At 41.4% G+C, this 18,326-nt stretch overlaps 2 protein-coding genes across 3 annotated transcripts; both read left to right on the top strand.

Moving 5' to 3' along the window:
* The first annotated feature begins 1,455 nt into the window (after positions 1 to 1,455).
* Positions 1,456 to 13,300, top strand: gpp (DOT1 like histone lysine methyltransferase grappa). 2 transcript variants are annotated; one of them, XR_016293006.1, is made up of 12 exons: positions 1,456 to 2,674; positions 4,197 to 4,376; positions 4,484 to 4,810; positions 4,889 to 5,156; positions 5,247 to 5,901; positions 6,224 to 6,674; positions 6,760 to 7,377; positions 7,996 to 8,462; positions 8,548 to 8,676; positions 8,742 to 8,950; positions 9,773 to 9,891; positions 11,254 to 11,318. XR_016293006.1 is itself a non-coding variant. In XM_014357061.2 (11 exons), exons 1-11 carry the CDS (start codon positions 2,603 to 2,605, stop codon positions 11,574 to 11,576), a joined length of 3,699 nt encoding a protein of 1,232 aa, XP_014212547.2. In that variant the 5' UTR covers positions 1,456 to 2,602; the 3' UTR covers positions 11,577 to 13,300. The 2 variants fall into 2 exon arrangements, 1 of the variants encoding a protein (XP_014212547.2); XM_014357061.2 differs by lacking the exon at positions 9,773 to 9,891 and having other exon boundaries at positions 11,254 to 13,300.
* A 1,034-nt stretch (positions 13,301 to 14,334) lies between these two features.
* stl (ADAMTS metallopeptidase stall) lies at positions 14,335 to 17,873 on the top strand. The gene is made up of 7 exons (XM_023392633.2): positions 14,335 to 14,439; positions 14,522 to 14,734; positions 14,811 to 15,033; positions 15,110 to 15,635; positions 15,724 to 16,148; positions 16,224 to 16,725; positions 17,493 to 17,873. Exons 1-7 carry the CDS (start codon positions 14,335 to 14,337, stop codon positions 17,743 to 17,745), a joined length of 2,247 nt encoding a protein of 748 aa, XP_023248401.2. The 3' UTR covers positions 17,746 to 17,873.
* The last annotated feature ends 453 nt before the right edge of the window (positions 17,874 to 18,326 follow it).

The raw sequence follows: 18,326 nt of genomic DNA, 5'->3' as shown, positions 1-18,326 counted from the left end.
GACATGTACTCTTGCGAAAACTTGAGCCAGACGTTTGGTAAGCGAGAATCGGTTTTTTGAAAAAATTCTATTGTTATAACGGTTCATACACATCCCCTTTTGCGCTCTCATCCCTTTAAATCGCATACTTGTTAATTTAATATGTATAATACACTAAAAAAAGAGAAAAAAATCAAAATGATGAAAAAAAAGATAGTAACATGATGCGAGAATCGGTGAAGTGTACGTGTATACTTAGATCGAATTATGTTGTACAAGTACATCTTTGTGATAAAGGATTATTATGTATACGTATAGGATTATCGGTACTTAGAAATGTATGGTATAAAGTTTAACTATTCGAGCAACTGGTACAGTTTAATTTTTTCTCCGAATCTACATCGCCGTTCGTTCATTTCTTACCGATTGTTCGGTACATACATAATGTATAAAAAATGGGTATGTGTAAGGTGTCATTTGCGCGCTGTACATTATTCAGCGAATTTATTGTACTTATGTAAGATCACAAGTAGATGACAAAAAATAAATTTTGTTTGAAACCGGGTACCTTAGCCGTTTTGTTTTGGCTTCATTTTAAAACTGAAAAACTGCACGCATCGGGAGTACCTATACGTGAAGCCTAAAGGAAAAAAAATACATTCTTTAAGCCCATTATTTAATTATTTGTACCCATCCATGACTCGCTGTTGTCCCGATTCTTAAGAAATCGAAACACTTACTAAGTATACATATGTACGTCTTAATGCGAAAACACTTGTTTAAATGAAAATTATTTGATCGTGGCTATTAACATTTCCCATTTTCAACGCAATACGCATGCATTACATTACAGCGCGTGACTTTTTGCACCCATCACAGCTGACGCCCTATACCTACTGACTGCAGGTGTTTTTGGAAAATGAAAATACAGTTGATTAGAACTTAAGTACTTAGATAGTACTGTTCTTATTCAAGTATTGGAATTACAACGACGAAAATGATATTTTCCAGAGTTCATAAAATATTTAAAAAAGCGTAATTTTGCAAACGATCGAGATAATGAAAAATTATATTCTAAAATATCAGGAAGAAAAACAAAATTGTACATATTATGTATTGTTATACATTTTACAGTTTAAAACTAATATTTGAGATTTCCATCGCCATCACGCAATGCGATATGGTTTAAAAAAAATATGAAAATTTTATCCAAAGAACCTTTCGGCTATTCCGAAACACAAGTGTCGTATGCTCTATCTCTTTCGTACTCGTACTTGGACTGAAATGCATTTAGGAACAAATTCCTTGTGGTGGACGGATGGGGGAGGTGAGAGGCGCGGAGGTGGTAGTAGAGAGAATAATAAAAGGTGGAGGAGATCCATCGCGCGCCATGTTTTGGTGTCGTCACCCCCTCACGGCCCTCCCCGCCCACTCCACACATACAGACATGGTGTGTGAGTGTGCGTGTTTTGTGTGTTTTCCAAGCGCGCAAACGAGAGCTGTGCTGTGCTCTCGCGCTTGTCAGCAGCGTGTCGTTACTGCCGCGCGTGTAAGTTAGGGCGCACCGCAGCAGCAGCAGCTCCTGCAGGAGCAAACACCAAATAGTGAACACCAAAAGACAATAACACTCCACCGTTGAAGAGTGAACTATACGGTGCACGGATAGGCCACGGTGAACTTTCTCTCTCCTGCCTTGCACGCTCAACCGAAGAGCGGAGAAGAGCAGCAGCCACGAGCTCCTGATGCTCTCCTCCTCTTCGACGTCGTCGTCGTCGACACAAGTATTCCTACCTACATAGCTTGTACAAGTCGTACACCAACATCAACAGTTTCTCTCACATGTGCAATGTATAGTAAATTGTAGTGTTATTATCGCGTAATCACGTGCACACATTACTGCTTACATAAATAAGGAAGATAAGCATCGTCTCTCGTCTCCGCTGCCTATACAGCATTCCAAAGTGCGTCGTGTGTGCAACTGTGTGCAGTGTTCCTCTGCTGATCTCCAAAATCGAAGACTCCAAAGGTGCAGCCTGATTTGTCGACGTATAAGAGGCGGGCGGGTGGGCTTCGCTGCGTTAAGCAACTTCTGCCCGATCAAAAGCCCCGTTTGCGCGTCATCGTCTCCTAGTGCGCGAAATCACCATAGCCTCGCTTGCTCTTCAGGTAGCTGCTATCATCGACGTGCATATGTATATATCTGTGTGTGCGGTAACATTAGGGCATATAGCTCTACTCGGAGAGCAGTCGGAGCGAAGCCAAAGTAGAGGCGCGCGCAGCTGAAGGAGTAGGTACTTGTTGTGCACCTAGGGTGTCTACTACGAGGAGAGCATAGGCGGCGCGCGCACAGAGCCAGACACGCAGGCAGCTGCTCCTCTGATGCGTGTATATATAGGTACTCTGTAATAGGTTCCTATACGTTCCTAGTCGCGTGCTGTTGGTTACTGTACCTGAACCCATCATACATATACCTACATCAGTTATACGGGTAAGCAAGCAGTACTTACATTACATTGGACGAAGAGAGAGGGGAACGGGACGCGCGTGGACGCAGCAAAACCATCATCATCGGCAGGTCAACACCATCAACATACCGTACCACAGCCATCACGATCGGGCCCCGATGGAGCTGCGATTGCATTCGCCCGCCGGGGCTGACCCTATCGTCTACCAGTGGCCGCTCACGGCCGTTCACGTATGTACCCTGTGTCCATATTTTAAATGCACATAATTAATATTATGATAAAAACAAGTGCATTGGTACGGTTTCTGTATAGCTATTACGATCCGCGCGTCTCGTGCTTCATTTGCTTTGAGAAAAATTTTCCTAGTGTATCCAGTTCTTCCTTTTTCTCTCTCTCTTTCGCAACTTGAGAAAAATTGTATTACGGAACCATGTACTTGTCGTCCCAACGCTATGAAATCTAGTCGACGAACCTTTCATCATTACCTAATCAACTTCACGGGAAAGAGTCGACAATGTCCCGTTAGCATGACCAATTCCATTCTCAACAACTCGACTCGCTACACTTACTTCACGCTCCTCCGAAATAACGATTCGATTTTGTTTATAACATTATACAATTTTTCCATCGTCCGGCAAACTTCTAAACAGTCCGCATGATCTTGTTGTTTACATCACCTCCCCTCACGCCATGCGATACCCTCGTTGGCACGCTCAGTTTAAAGCTAAACAGCCCTCGAATTTAAAGGCCCACGTGGGCGTTAAACTCCGGACTTGGATGTAATAATGGAGTATAGCTAATCGTGCACTTAACAATAGCTATGTTGAAATAACAATTTATAGAAAAAAAAAAAATTATTTAGTGTTTTTCATATCTACATAAAAATTATCAGAAATGGCTCCCTTGTTCGTATATTTATAAAAAATAAACCATCCTTACACGTGGCCATAGAATAATTTTTAATAGCATATCGTTCCCTTACCGTTTTGTAAACACGCAGTCTCTTAAGATGTACTTAAGTAGCAGTTTTTTTGTCATGGACCTACTGCAAAAAAAATTGCTGTGTATCATGGAAAATAAATTTATATTAGGGGTAGCTTTTTATGATTATACATTTGTAAAAATACAATGCATCCATGCATGTGTTGTAGCTTGTGTATAATACCGCTACGCGCACCATAGTAGTACATATATGTATATGCCTTGCCGTGTAGTTTTGTGTGGTTTGAGCCGGACGATGTTCTTAATCTTATTTCTATAGGAGTATGGATGTATACTTACGTATCCCCAAGAACTTCTCACGACTCGCAGCTCCAATACGATGATACTTTCTGATATGATAACGATACATTTACTCTTCTGCTCTACTTATGCAAAAAAGCACACATTCATACAATTCGTGCATGGTTTGCTTTGTAACCTCGTTCTTCTTTTTTTCTTTTTTTTTCCTTCTTTTTGCAGTCCTCGCTTTGATCCAGCGTTCGCGCGCGCTTTCGCTATCTCTTGCGAAACTGGATGCACGTGCTGCAAGAATTAGCGTTTGCAGTACATTACCCTATGTCATAAGAACTTTTTTTTTTTTTTTCCATTTTCAATATTTTGAGAGAATAGGTATGTTTTTCAAAATTGTACTGAAAATCGGAGTGAAGAATTTTTTCGAGTCTTCTTTTTCTTCTACTTGTCGTATTTTGATCATTTACCATACTAATAAATAAATATTAAAAACTAACATTTGATAAATGATTTTTTAAGGATCGTCACGATGGGGCAATAGATGTGGTAGAAACAATGAGATGGGTTTGCGAAGATTTACCAGACTTGAAGCTGCCCCTAGAAAACAACATACTTCACAATTATGATACACGTGACTATGAGAGCATGAAAAACTTGTGTGATAGGTTCAACCGAGCCATCGACAGCTTAGTACAATTGGTGAGCATTGTCTCAAGTAGTTTCTTAATGAATTAAAATTTTTATGTATCATCTATTCTTATTTTATTTTTTTCATTTTTAATAAATTATTCTTGTGTTAAATGCAGGAAAAGGGCACTAGTTTACCCACCCATAGGCTAAATAAGAGGCCGAGTAGAGGTTTACTTAGACACATACTGCAGCAAACGTACAATCAGTCCGTTACCGAGCCCGACAAGCTCAATCAGTATGAACCTTTTTCACCAGAAGTATACGGGGAGACGAGTTACGAATTGGTTTGCCAGATGATCGATCAAATTGATGTCACGGAGGACGATGTTTTTGTAGACTTAGGTTCCGGCGTTGGCCAGGTAGTACTTCAAATGGCTGCATCGACTTTCTGTAAAATTTGCATTGGTGTAGAGAGGGCGGAAGTACCTTCGAAATATGCAGAGGTAAATACTTTTTACGAAATAAAGTCTGAATTAATTTGGAGCGTTAATGTTTATGGATTAATGTTTTGCTATTCATAGAGTATGGAAGTCAATTTTCGTAAATGGCTAAACTGGTATGGTAAGCGTTGTGGAGAATACCGATTGATCAAAGGAGACTTCCTCACAGACCAGCACAGAGAAAGTATTACGTCTGCGACAATAGTTTTTGTTAATAACTTTGCGTTTGGACCTACCGTCGATCACCATCTCAAAGAACGTTTTGCCGATTTACGTGATGGTGCACGCATCGTCTCCTCGAAATCTTTCTGTCCCTTAAATTTTAGGATAACAGACAGAAATCTCAGTGGTAAGTTTAATTTCTACATCCATGTATTTCGTCGTAATAAAAAGTTTTTACAGTACATGAGATTCCAATGGCACTTTTTCTTTCCATCAGATATCGGTACGATAATGCACGTCTCGGAGATGTCGCCTTTGAAAGGCTCGGTCTCGTGGACTAACAAGCCAGTGTCGTACTACCTGCATGTGATCGATCGTACAAAACTCGAGCGTTACTTCAACCGATTGAAGAACAACAAGCAAGGGTGCTTCGATAACGATAATTCAGATTCTGTGATAAATAACACTGCCAGCAATAACCATAGAATATCGAGCAGAGGTGAGCGGGCCAAGCGCGATTTGTCCCGCCAACTGGATAACACAAACAGCGATTCGGATGCCGAGGAACATTCTATCAAGCGGCAGCCCAAGATGCGTCGGAAATTAAACAGGAAGGCAGCTACCGCTAGTGCTCCGGGAAACGGACCCCAGCTCCGGACGTCGTCGAGCAGGGGTAGGCAAAAAAGGGGTAGGACAAAAAAGGCGATTAATATATCGGGCCTGGATTTGCTGCACAGTCAGACGCTGCTGAGCACGTCGCCCCAGGCGATTGGCAAGAAACCGCCGCCCGCGCCTGGAACCGTCGATCAACAGCTCTCGACAATCTCGCTGGCTTTACAACCTAATCCAGCATCCGTGCACGAAGAGCTAAGCATACCTGCTGCTCCGAACGCAACGCCCTATGCGTTGCAAATTCTTCTAGATTTGTACAGGTAAATAGGAGTACATTATCTACCCTAATACGGATATTATATCTATGATACAAATGATATCGTGTATTTATTCAATTTCTATTTAATCAGCATTATTTTATAGAAGAAAATCAATTTATTCTTTACAATAATGGCGTGGGTAAAACTATAAATTGTCTTAAACTAGAGTGAAAAATATCCCCAGTGCTATTATTATCGGAACAATTTACACATACAAAAATGACTAACTTCCTAGCATGCCAATAGCACTCATGATTTTTGCATTTTTGTTGCCATTAACACTCTTCTCGCAATAATTGAATTTAAAAATTTTTATTTTCAGGGATCAATTTATGGCAATGCTAGACTCGATGAAAACACAAGAGTACAGAGCCTCCGTGAACGCCGACATAATAAAAGAAAAGGACAGGAACGCAAAATTATTAGCGAGAGCTGCCCAGTTGGAAAAGCAAATAAAAGTCTTGATAGACGATAGCGTAGGTCTTTTAAAAGCAAGGATGACCGAATTAGGCATCAATGCAACGTCACCCGGCGATCTATTGGCCAAAGCAAAAGAAATTGTTCTTAGACATAAGCAACTTCAGGCAAGAGCAAGTAAACTGCAGTCTGCGGTCTGCACCATGGAGACTGAACAAAATAGGTTAGCTACTTTAAGACACCAGGAACTATTGGAAAAGTTTAATTTGCCACCACAGCAACAACCTGTAACCTGTCAATTTCTTATGAAAGAAATATTATCGTCTCATGCACATCGCAAAATGCTACAAACTCAAGTATGCTTTGTTCTTATTTTTATTATGCACTGACACGTAGGATAAAAGTTTATATATTTATTTTTATAAAATATATTTTGTTTAGATGTATAAGTTGGAACAAGAAGTTGGGACGATGCAGCAGCAACAACAACAACAACAACAACAACAACAACAACAACAACAACAGCAGCAGCAGCAGCAGCAACAACAGCAGCAGCAGCACCAACAACAACAACATAAGAGTAGTAGTTCGCGCAAAAGTCGAGAGCGATCCCGATCTCAAGATTGGCCGGACGTTCCTGACGTTGGTAAAATTCAAGAGAAAAATCCAGAACTCCTCGCTCAAAAAATCCTAGAAACCGGACGACAGATTGAGGCTGGTCGATTACCCAACAGTCGAGCAGCTACTGGAACAGTAACGACAAGTAGCTCGAGACCTCGATTGCCGCAAGCTACTTTAAGTTTCTCCAGTTCACAACCGTCCACGATACCGACGCAATCACAGTCCGTTGTTCGGGATCAGAATACTAATCGAGCTCCTATTCAAGAGCCTCCGAGGGTAGCAAACTTTGAGGACAGGCTGAAAAGCATAATTACGAGTGTACTGAACGAGGATCAGCAAAACAGGAGTAAGCACCAGATGCAGCAGCATATGCGCATGCACGGGGACGTTGACAGGAAGCGGCATATGTTGCACCTCAATGCACCAGATTACTCACAGGTAGGTTAAAATTGCTTACAATATCGTTGATTGCAGAATGTTGATCGCTTTGATGGCAACTTTAGTGTAGTCCAAATGCTACTTCTACTTATTTAATACTAAAATCTTTGACTCAATCCTAAAGATTACTTTGTAAATTAAAACTTCCAATCTATTTACTAAATCATTTTTGTGAATGTCTCTTCTTTGACTTATTTCCTTTGTGTTATACTGAAATATACATAAAAATTTTAATTGCTTGATCAACAAAGCATGTGAATGTATTAAAATTTTACAGAAGTGATGTGAAAATATTTTTTTTATTTGATTGTATTTACCTCGTGAGAATACGCTTGAGTTTGAAAGCCTTGAAGTGACTGTTGAAAAAGTCATGTATCGTTGTTAATCAAATTACAAAGTAAATCCTTGAATTCTCGTAAATCTGGACTGCCACAAGTTAATACGATTTTCAAAGTAATGGTCAATAATGCAGAATACTGTAAGCGAATGGTGTTTGCAGATGAAAGAAAAGAAAATGAGAATGCCATTTGCATACGCTTTCAGTACACCGCATGTTCAGTCTCTTTACCGTTACTTTGAAAGTCTTGTAAAAAGTCAAAGCTCACATTTGCTTCAAAGGTATCGCCTGCTAAGATGGCTCTCCGTCGACATCTCTCTCAGGAACGTCTAACCCCTCACTCGGAGCAGCAGCAACACGTCACCGGCTCTAATTCGGAGGCAAAGCATCATCCGCATCCGTCCACCAATCACCATCCACAGCACAGGACAGAGCAAATGGCCAGCAGTGGAGCTGGGGGTCCGAGTGGACTCTTGGCAACGCGGACGATCGGTGATCTGGTGAACGGTGAGATCGAGCGGACTCTCGAGATTTCCAATCACGGTGGTTCGGGCATGGACATCAGGCCCGACAGTTTTTCACCCGTCAGTCGACCTGCTAGCGTGGAAGTTGAAAACACGGGATTGGCTACGCTCGCGCACGTGGCGAGCTACGCGCCTACGCCCTCGGCTTCCGCAAATTCCGCGTCATCAGCTGCCACGTCAAGATCATCGGTTCTGTATTCTCCTCAGCAAAATCAATCTCAGAGGTATTTTCCAAGTCTGGCTCTAAAATTGTTTGAATATTTTATAGCAAACAACTTTTAACTGACGTATATGTTTTTTTTTTACAAGATACACGCCGGTCCAACTGCCGCGAGCCGACATTAAGCCTTACCACGAGTCGTACTTCAGTGACAATCCCTCGCCGTCTATCAGCCAGTCTCGGGCTACTACTCCATTGGAAGGCCTGGCAGCAAGGAGGTATTTAAATAAAAATTGTATCTCTTTGTTAGTGCTGTGACAAAAAATTCATATGTACTCAACAGGTATAATCCATACGGGTACGGCAGAGATGGTAGCAGTTCAAATTCGAGTAACAACAGCGCAAATGCTGTGGCCCCTCAAAGCCAACCGTCGATGTCAGTCAAGACCGAAGCTGTCGTTTCAACGGTCAGTACGAGCGGTGCTCCTTTAAGTCCACCTCTCGTTGACGAACCGCACCTCACGAATCCGCGGCAGGGACACGGTGATGACGGTAAGTGGATTCGAGTCGATGCGCCGCCGCTACATTTTGCGAATATTGCAAATCAGCAAGATCTCTGCATGGCTGCTCCTGCCTATTTTTCTTTTAATTCTTAAGTTGATGGTGATATGCGTGTGTATGCACTGCGAGAATTTGAAGAGCTTTGCGCTTAAAAAGACTGTAGGTACTGTTTTTGTTGCAGGTTGTAGTTTCCTTTAAAGTAATGTAGAAGACTTCTCTTTCGTTTTGTTCTCTTGAAACGTGAATTTAAAATTTTTCAAACTTTTTTACTAATTTCAATCTGTTTATTCAAAACCTTCTTGGCTGTAGGTATTACAATATTTATATTAATTTATAATTAAACGGACTGTATTTGTATACAAATTTTGCGTAACATTGAATAATTATCATGTAATATATTAACAGCGTACATGTATGATATATATTAATTAATCTTACGGTCTACTAAATAAATAGGAATCAATAATATGGTACATAAAATTTTCAATTTATTTTATAATCAATCGATTATTTTTATCTCTACCTTTACTTTGCCCTAAAAGTAACTGACTTACCGAGTATAGTAACTATAATAATTTTATTTATGTTTATTTTTACTGTCGTTTCCACAGCGAGTTGATTAAAAACTTTTTTTTTTTTTTGCTTTTTACTGACTCTGCATCTTGAGTTAGTCGATAACTATCGCTAAAAACTTTAAAACTTTACAGTACCATCTCTGTCTTTCTGTTTGTTCCTTTTATTTTTTATTTTTCTTCTCAATGGAGCTGGTTTCTAAATCTTTATTTATATTTTTTATTTTTTGTTGCTGTTTAGTGTATTTGTTAGATGCACTGTAGCTGTATGTTGGTTAGCTCTGTCTGTCACAAAACTCAATCTCAATCACAACCCGTGCAGCTTGTTTTATATAGAAAGAGAAAAAGAGATTGAGAACGGTGAGTCTGGCCCGCCACGGGTTGTTTTTACAAATTTACACTTTTTGTTTTAAGATAATTTTAAAAGAACAACAAATAAGAAATTTTAACGCAATCTATTACTCTCGAATTCTCATCCCCATAATCATTACTCATATACAAAAAACCCGTTTCCTTCTGTGGATGTAAAATTAACTCGACCGATTATCAGTGATTTTTTAAAATATAAACTGTGACACTACGAAAGATCGATTTTTGGTCTATTTTTCAAGACGTCAATATTTTTGTCACTTGTTTTTTATTTTCATTAAAATGAAATAACGAATAATCACTATCACCTGTCAATCTATTGTTGCATGTTACTTTTGTCGTATGCTGTTTGTATTCACATATACTGTGTATCGTAGTCATTGATTCTTGCGTATTATGAGGTTTCTATTCATCACAAATAGTTTCACTTTTATGACTACTGTTACTTTTACATTTGCCTTTTTTGAAATTTGTATTAATTATTTTAAAGTGACACAAAGTGTCAGTTGGACTCGAAATTGTTTTTTAATTTTTGTAACACCGCGTCAAACCAAAACTCACAAAAAAAGTTGCTCGATACTTTCATAAAAATAAGCCAAAATTATATGAAGTTTTGGGCTGACTCGATACTCAGATTCTTGAAATGTTGCATGTTTTGCATGCAGAGTAGTAAAGTAAAAGTTATCTTCTCAAAAGTCCAAGACAATTTGTGTTTGATCATATTTCTTTGAGTGTGATACTGAAAAGCATATGAAACGCAACAAAATTTTTTTTTTTTTTTTTTTTTTTTTTTCATCAAAATTTTTCATTTTACTTCTTCTTAAGCCGCATACACCCGCATATGCCGTATCTTTCGTAATGGCTTATTTTTATGAGAATATCGTTTTTATGTAGTCGAACTCTCATTCATTTTTCTTTATTATTATTTTCTCATCGACCGAGAAATGTCAATTGAAAACGCTAATACATTTTTGCAAAACATTTGTTGTTTCATTTGATGGTAGTTAATGCTTAGAAATGTTAGTGTGCATTAAAACGTACTTCAGTGTTGTATAATATCATTGTTCCATAAAACTGTTAACCTAATCTCTATACATTAACATGCATAAATGTCTACGCTCATGATTAAAAATTTGTCCTAACAACTCATTAACTTGTTTTGAAATAAACATTTTTTCATACTATCTAAAAAAAAAAAAAAAAAAAAAAAAAATGAAAATCTTGTTCTTGTAAAATTTCCACATACTTATACTCGAAGTTTTCAATCGAACTTTCATGATCGTTGTACATGTCCATTATTACAATTAATGCGTGACGCGAGCGTGTCTAAGTCTGGAAGTATGCAACTTGCAGAAGTACACTGGCGGGACCGAATAAGCTCGGGCTTTGACAGACTCGTGGCGTTTGCCTCCACGGAGCTGGACAAGCGTCGTAGGTCTACCGATGACAGCGGCCTTGGCTCGGACAGTAGCGCCGTTCTGGGCCCCCCTCCGATCGTGCCGTCGCCGGACGAGGCTCTCGGTCCACCACGAACACCGTCCCCGTCTTCGTCGTCCTCGTCATCTTCGGTGCCGCTCAAGTATCAGAGACAGCAGGCCGACCTTTACTTTAAGAAGAGGTTTCACAGAGACTGGAATCACCATCACCACCATCACCACCACAATCATCTTCAGTAGCTCCCTTTTGTTCCCTATAGCTCCGACCTGCCTTTTTGTACAAAAGTAATGTTTTTCTAAGAGTCTCGAGGGCCCACTGCGTATCGCCCGTCGTCGATGTTCTCTATTTAAGTTGGTCGCAACTTTCTCGTGGATGCAGTCAGATTTGCTTCAAAGAAGATGCTTTTTGACGCTTGAGTTGTTGTTGATGATGATTATTATTATTACTTTTTTTTTTCTTTTGTTACTTTTTTATGTTGGTAACCAAAAGTTTATTTTTTTGGTTAAATTAATTAGCATGATTTTCAATTGATTTTATTGTACAAAAATTTCGTTTATTTATTTATTTTTTTTTTTTTTACGTTGAATACAACATTTTCTTCATTTCTAAAGTTTAATGCTAGGATTGTGTGCTTGAGAAAAAAGCGTCCACTTCAAAGTACTGTCAACTGCCAACTTATAGTTTTTTTTATTTTTTTTTTTTTACTCTTTTTTCTTATATTTAACTGTAGTTGTTTAGTCGTTGTATAGATATAAAAAATTGTTGTTTTCGTTTTTGCGTGAGATGAGAATGTTCGGATTATTAATGATTCAGATGTTATATATTTGCTCGAGTTAAATTTTTAATATTATTACTATTATTATTATTATTATTATTTCTCGGGCACAACCGATTGCGCTTGCAATAATTCGCGTATAACGTGTATAACATTAGAAAAAAAAAATTTAATTTTAACGTTTATAACGAATAGAATATAAATAAAGGGATAGCTGGTCGATTCGACAATTCGCGAGAGCATCGTAATTATCCCACCGTCTTATATACAAGAAAATAAAGAAGAAAAAAAATCAAAGTCACATCGCAAAAGTGCGCTGCTAAAAGTTAAGGTGAAATTTCGTACATGAGAAATATTGTGATGAATAATTATATTAGTATATGATAAGTATAAGATTTTTTTGTAATGCCACTTCTGAATGATAAATGTACCATTGAGATTAGGGTTCAACACGCGTCAAGTAAACCTCGAAACATCTTTTTCACTGACTTGAAAGTCTTTTTTCAAAACGATTTATTGAAACTTGCAAAGATGCCCACTGATGCATCTCGTTGTAGTTTAGCTAATTGAAAACTTCCAAAGAGAAGTAAAATTTGCTGTTTTCGCAACGGCTAATAGCAATTATTGTTCTTATCAATTTAAGGAACAAATAAATGATTGTAAACCGACGATACAAGAACGAGCAAGCGATGATCATTTTTCAACTGGCGAGTAAGTGTTGAGATACATGAGGAAACTGAAAATGAAATGAAAAGATTTACCAATCATGGCATTCATAGTGTAAAACTTTGTATAGAAACAATCAGATTATTTATATCAAAGTACGCGCTCATACATACGTCGATAAATGAATACGTAGATATAGTACATACACTGCCGAACCTTCTATTTGATTATTATTATTATTATTAAAACTATTATTATTATTATTATTTATTGTTTTTATTGGAATATTTTAATACTAAGATTTTTGTAACAAGCAACATCTCTTTTATTTTTGTCATCCTGTTTATAGCATTCCTTGTACTCGCAATCCTTAACAACAATCTAATCCCAAGTAAAATTTTCTCTTATGGAATCCCTTAGAGAATTCTGTGCTAACTGCAACAAGTTCAGATAAAAAAAAAAAAAAAAAAAAATGTACCAAATGAACAGGAAAGAGTAAAAAAATTGTTTTTGTGAAACAATGGCGTGACATTAAATGCAATACCTTTCAGAACTTGATGAGTAGTTTATTCTTGTTTTAACAGTATTTTTTGATAACTATTTTTCTTTCTCTTTCAACCCAACTTTCTTCTAAGTTTTGGATACAGGCACCAGCATCGTCAATAGATACATCAAGTTAAAAATATTTTATTTCCTGAACCCTATGCCATCCGTACTTTATTATATATATTACGAATGAGTAAGTATTGGGGACTACGCAGAAATATAGAGCTTATGGTGATAATCTGATATTCCTCCTATCAATCGTCGATTTAACATATATAATATATTTAACGTGTTTGTGCCCAGGAAGTATACTTACCTTGTTGGGTGCCGTCATTCTGTATAGCCGGACAAAAGTACACACTTTCTTTTCACAGGCATGAAAAATATTACTTTTCGTTTTCGCAGCAGGCGCCTGATAAGCTTTACTTTTCACATTAAAATAGATATTTTATGTATGTATTTGAAAATATCTGAAAAATATGAGGGCTTTGCACAGCCGTACAATCTACACGTTACATGAGAGGTGAAAATTTTCAAATTTAAATAATACACATACATGTGACAGGCACTCCCACAGCGGGATGTGTGGCAACTTTTTTTTGTATACAGTGTAGATAAGATTTTATAATCCGTCCAACGTAATTTTCTATCCGCGTGTACAGATAAAACGACATTTTTACTGCGTCCGGGACCGGAACGATAAGAAATTTTTGAAAACCTTTTTTCGTGGGTATACCTACAAATATGAACTTTACCTTTAGTAAATCTTTCAGAAAAACTCTTGCTTCATCGGCACATATATATACTACATCATATTCCATGTTGTTGACTTTTCAACCCAACTTTTTTTTTCTCTTTATTTTGTATATATACATATATCATAGTGGCACCAGCATCGTCGGTTGCAATTTTTTTTTTTTCCCCGCGTAAATGGAGATTTTCGAGCGTATAAGAATGAACCGTAGTGGCGCGAACTGCCGCAGGTGTCTTTCACTTTTCGTACCATCAAGATGAAATGCGCCGTCCTGACGCTCTTGCTCTTGTTCTACGGCTTCGTGCGGTGCACCGAGGAGGACACGCAAGTCGTTCTTTTGGAATGGAATCACGATTCTCGGGTATATCGATACAGAAAAAAAAAAAAAAAAAAAAAAAAACTCGTTTGAAAATCAATTTTCGTTAATCGCAACGTCGACGCAGGTACCGTTGACTTTCACGGCCTTTGGTAAAAAAATCGAGCTGGTGCTGTCGAGGAACGACAACTTGCTGTCCCCCGGCTTCGAAATCTGGAAGCGCGAGGCAGGCGACGCTCTGAAACGACTCGACGAGCCGCCGACGAGTTCCTCCACGTGCCACTACATCCACGAGGACGAGCTGACGAGCGCGGCCATCACTTTTTGCAATGGATCCGTGGTTGGTACACCGGCGTTGGGAAAAAAAAAAAAAAAAAAAAAAAAAAAAAAAACTACATCCAAATCATGATTCGTAGCACGGGTTCGTCTTTCTCGAGAGCGACAGTCTCGAAATAACACCCCTGGCGTACTCCTGGGACTCGAGGCGCAAGGCGAGATCGGCACTGCCCGCGACCGGCAAGCCCCACGTCGTACGGAGGCGGCGAATTCCTCGCTTCGAGCTCGTGGACAAACGAAACGCCGAGGAATCCCCACCACCGCTGGCAAACGACACCACCGCACCCCTGACCATAGAATTGGGTAAGGCATCATCCGCACATGGGCGTAATAAAATATATAGTATACGAGCTATAAATGCGCACTCGCGAGTTTCTAGCGGTGTTTTTCGACGCGGCCGCCTACCGCAGCTTCAAGCCGTACTTCGACAAGGGCGCCGACGAGCCATCGGCGAGCGAGTCGCGCATGCTGGACATGCTCCTGGCGTACGTGAACAACATCCAGGCGCTGTACTACCACCCGAGCCTGGGCGAGCGGGTGAGGATAGCCCTCGTGCGGCTGGAGCTGATGGAACGCCAGCCGGAGAGACTCGCGAACCTGGACGGCGAGCGCTCCCGGCTCCTGGACGAGTTCTGCGCGTACAGCGCGTCCATCAATCCACCGGAGGACGCGGATCCCCGACACTGGGACGTGGGCCTGTACGTCTCGGGCCTGGACTTTTACGCCATCGAGGAGGACGGCCAGAACAATCCCGTGACCATGGGCCTGGCACCGGTTGGCGGTGTCTGCTGGAACGAGTACGCCTGCGTCATCGCCGAGTTCGGGGTGACCAATCGGCTCGGGAAACCCTACCCCTCGGGGGGCTTCACCTCCGTCTACATCGCCGCCCACGAGATCGCCCACAAGTGCGTCAACCCGCTTACACGTCTCATATAATATACACACATGTCTCTATAATAATTGAAAAAGTCTTGATCGATCGTATACGTTCAGTCTGGGCATGCATCACGATTCGGCGGGCAACGGGTGTCCCAAGGACGGTTACATCATGTCGCCTTCCCGAGGGCTCAAGGGCGAGACCCAGTGGTCGGCGTGCAGTCAAAAGGTCGTCTCCGAGTTGGCCACGAGCAAGCCGTGTCTGCTCGACCAACCCGCGGCCGAGTCGTTGGACCACAGCGGGAGGTACCTCGAGCTGCCGGGTCGCAGGTGGACGGCCAAGCGCCAGTGCGAGATTTTGCTGAAGAATCCGGACGCTTACGCGGACACGGGGGATCCGGCGAGCAACAGTTGCCAGGCGCTCAAGTGCAAGAGCCCCGACAGGACGGGCTACTACTTGGCCGGGCCGGGGCTGGACGGGACGCGCTGCGGCGACGGCAAGGAGTGCCGGGCCGGTGACTGCCTGGCTATTGACGATAGGTGATTAAACAGCCCACCCGATCAAAAAGACGCGTCAATCAAAGCTTGCACGTTGTTTTTGTCCCCCTCCTATGGCAGGGAAACACCGCCGAGGCTAGTGAGCGCGGGTGGCAACGGCAGCTCGGGGTGGAGCGAGTGGCGGGAGGAGGGCGAGTGCCGGAGCGGCTGCTTGCGGGGTTCCTTGGGCCGGTTGGAGCGTCGACGCGTCTGCCAGGGTGAGGATCCGTGTCCTGGTGTCGGGGTCGACGTGGTGCTGTGCAAGGACAGCAAGGTGTGCCGTAAGCGCCTCGAGGTCGACGAGTACGCGGGGGAGCGGTGCCACGAGTTTGCCCGACAGCTCGCGGAGATAGACGGCAGCGCGCCTGGGTTGCAGGCGAAGCACGAGGCCGACCGGCCCTGGGTCGCTTGTGCCGTGTTCTGCAAGCGCAAGGACGCTGCCTCGTACTACACGCCGAAGCTCGAGCTGAGCGACATCGGGCTGGACCCGTATCTGCCCGACGGTACCTGGTGCCACAGGGACCCCAACCACGGGGACAACTACTTTTGCAGGAGCCACCAGTGCTTGCCCGAAAATTTCAGGTTGGACATATATGCTAATTATATATATTGTATATACATGCGCACAATATACGGGCGATAATTTCTTTGTTGTCTGGAATACTTATAACGGTTGTTCGCAGCGCTGCTCTCCACACGATTTTATGCGCATCATTTGCGTTAAACACACGAGTACGGTGGCTCTTTGTCACGAACATTCCACGTATGCAATTACAATCTTCGTGCAGTTTTTTTTGTTTTCTCTTTGCCCCCGGAATGATAATTAAAATGGCACGTACTTTTAAAACAATGCCAAAGGCCCCGATCGTAAGGATCGGTAATTTGCCCGCACGCGCATCTCGATCGCGTGGTTTTTTGTTGTATTATATTCGATCGATCGTTACAGCAAGTATATATTCTCGATATGTATACTTTGTTCCTTGGCTTCGGGGAAAAAAAGGCGCGCGTGAGTAAGGGCTGGGGCAGGAGGAACACAATAGCTTTGTGAAGAGCTGCGCCAAATAAGAACTGCACGCGGTATAACGGTCGACCGGTCGGTGAGATACGGTCGCGCGCCGCGCTGGCTGCTTTATACGATAAAAAAAAAAAAAAAAGAGCAAGAGCATACAATGTATATATATGCTTACCTCCCGCTTTATTGCTTCTGATGCTGACTCAACTTGGCGAAAAAAAGAAAAGAGGGGCCGATGTACACTCGCGCGTGTACATCCGCCTTGGACGCCCACGCGCGCGCATTGTCGTTGGCCGTTTTTTTTTTTCCTTGATTTTCCTCTCGATGTGTGATGCAGATTCGGCAAAGAGCTGCAGCCGGACGACAACGCGGGTCCAATGAACGCGGCACCCCTCGGCTGGCGGCCGTCCGCGGAACTCGTAAGTTACCTCAGCCTGGACGGCAGCGGCAAGCCGTTACTCACGAGGCTGCTCCCGGACGCGCGGCTGCTGCCCACCGACGGGGATCCCTGGCTCGACTCGCACGACTACGTTGAACTGGACGAGCTGGCCGTTAGACGCTCCAGGATCCGAACGCCGGCTTCCACGTGAATCATGACGAGCGGACTGTTCGCTTCATTTTTTATTTTTTTCAGCGGAGGAGACATTTCAAAGGCAATTGAAATTCATACGCGGATTTATATTCGTTAGCTGGAACCTTTTGTTTATTACGGTGCCGCGGGTGGATTTTTGCAGAGCATATATAGATGGTCACTTTCCGTTTAGTATACGTTATGTGTATGATCAAAAATTTTCTTTGCAATCAATTACGAAGTATAGTTGTACAACAAGTGGAAGAAAGGTAGAAGCCAAATTATTATTTTTGTTTTTAAACTGCAATAACAGCTCAATGTGAAAAATTGTAACTGTACGTGAAAAATTCATTTTTTCAATGTAGCTAGTACGTTATTTTTACCCTTTCTTTTTACCAATAAAATTCATCCACTCGCAACATTTGGAGTTATTTTAGTGTGTGATTTACATGTGGTTTTCTTTATGATTTCTCACAACAAAGGCTTTCACACTTCCAGTTAGTATCATCATCATTATTATTATGTTTAAATTAATGATGCTGCTTATTTCAATTTATGGACATGCCTTCCAAAAACAATGTACTTTCGAAAATCACAGCA

Source organism: Copidosoma floridanum, unplaced genomic scaffold (assembly GCF_036245765.1).
Source record: "Copidosoma floridanum isolate Cflo_tuat_1 unplaced genomic scaffold, Cflo_Japanese_pri ptg000013l, whole genome shotgun sequence".
Lineage (NCBI taxonomy): Eukaryota > Metazoa > Arthropoda > Insecta > Hymenoptera > Encyrtidae > Copidosoma > Copidosoma floridanum.
This window is presented reverse-complemented; position numbering and strand designations above follow the sequence as displayed.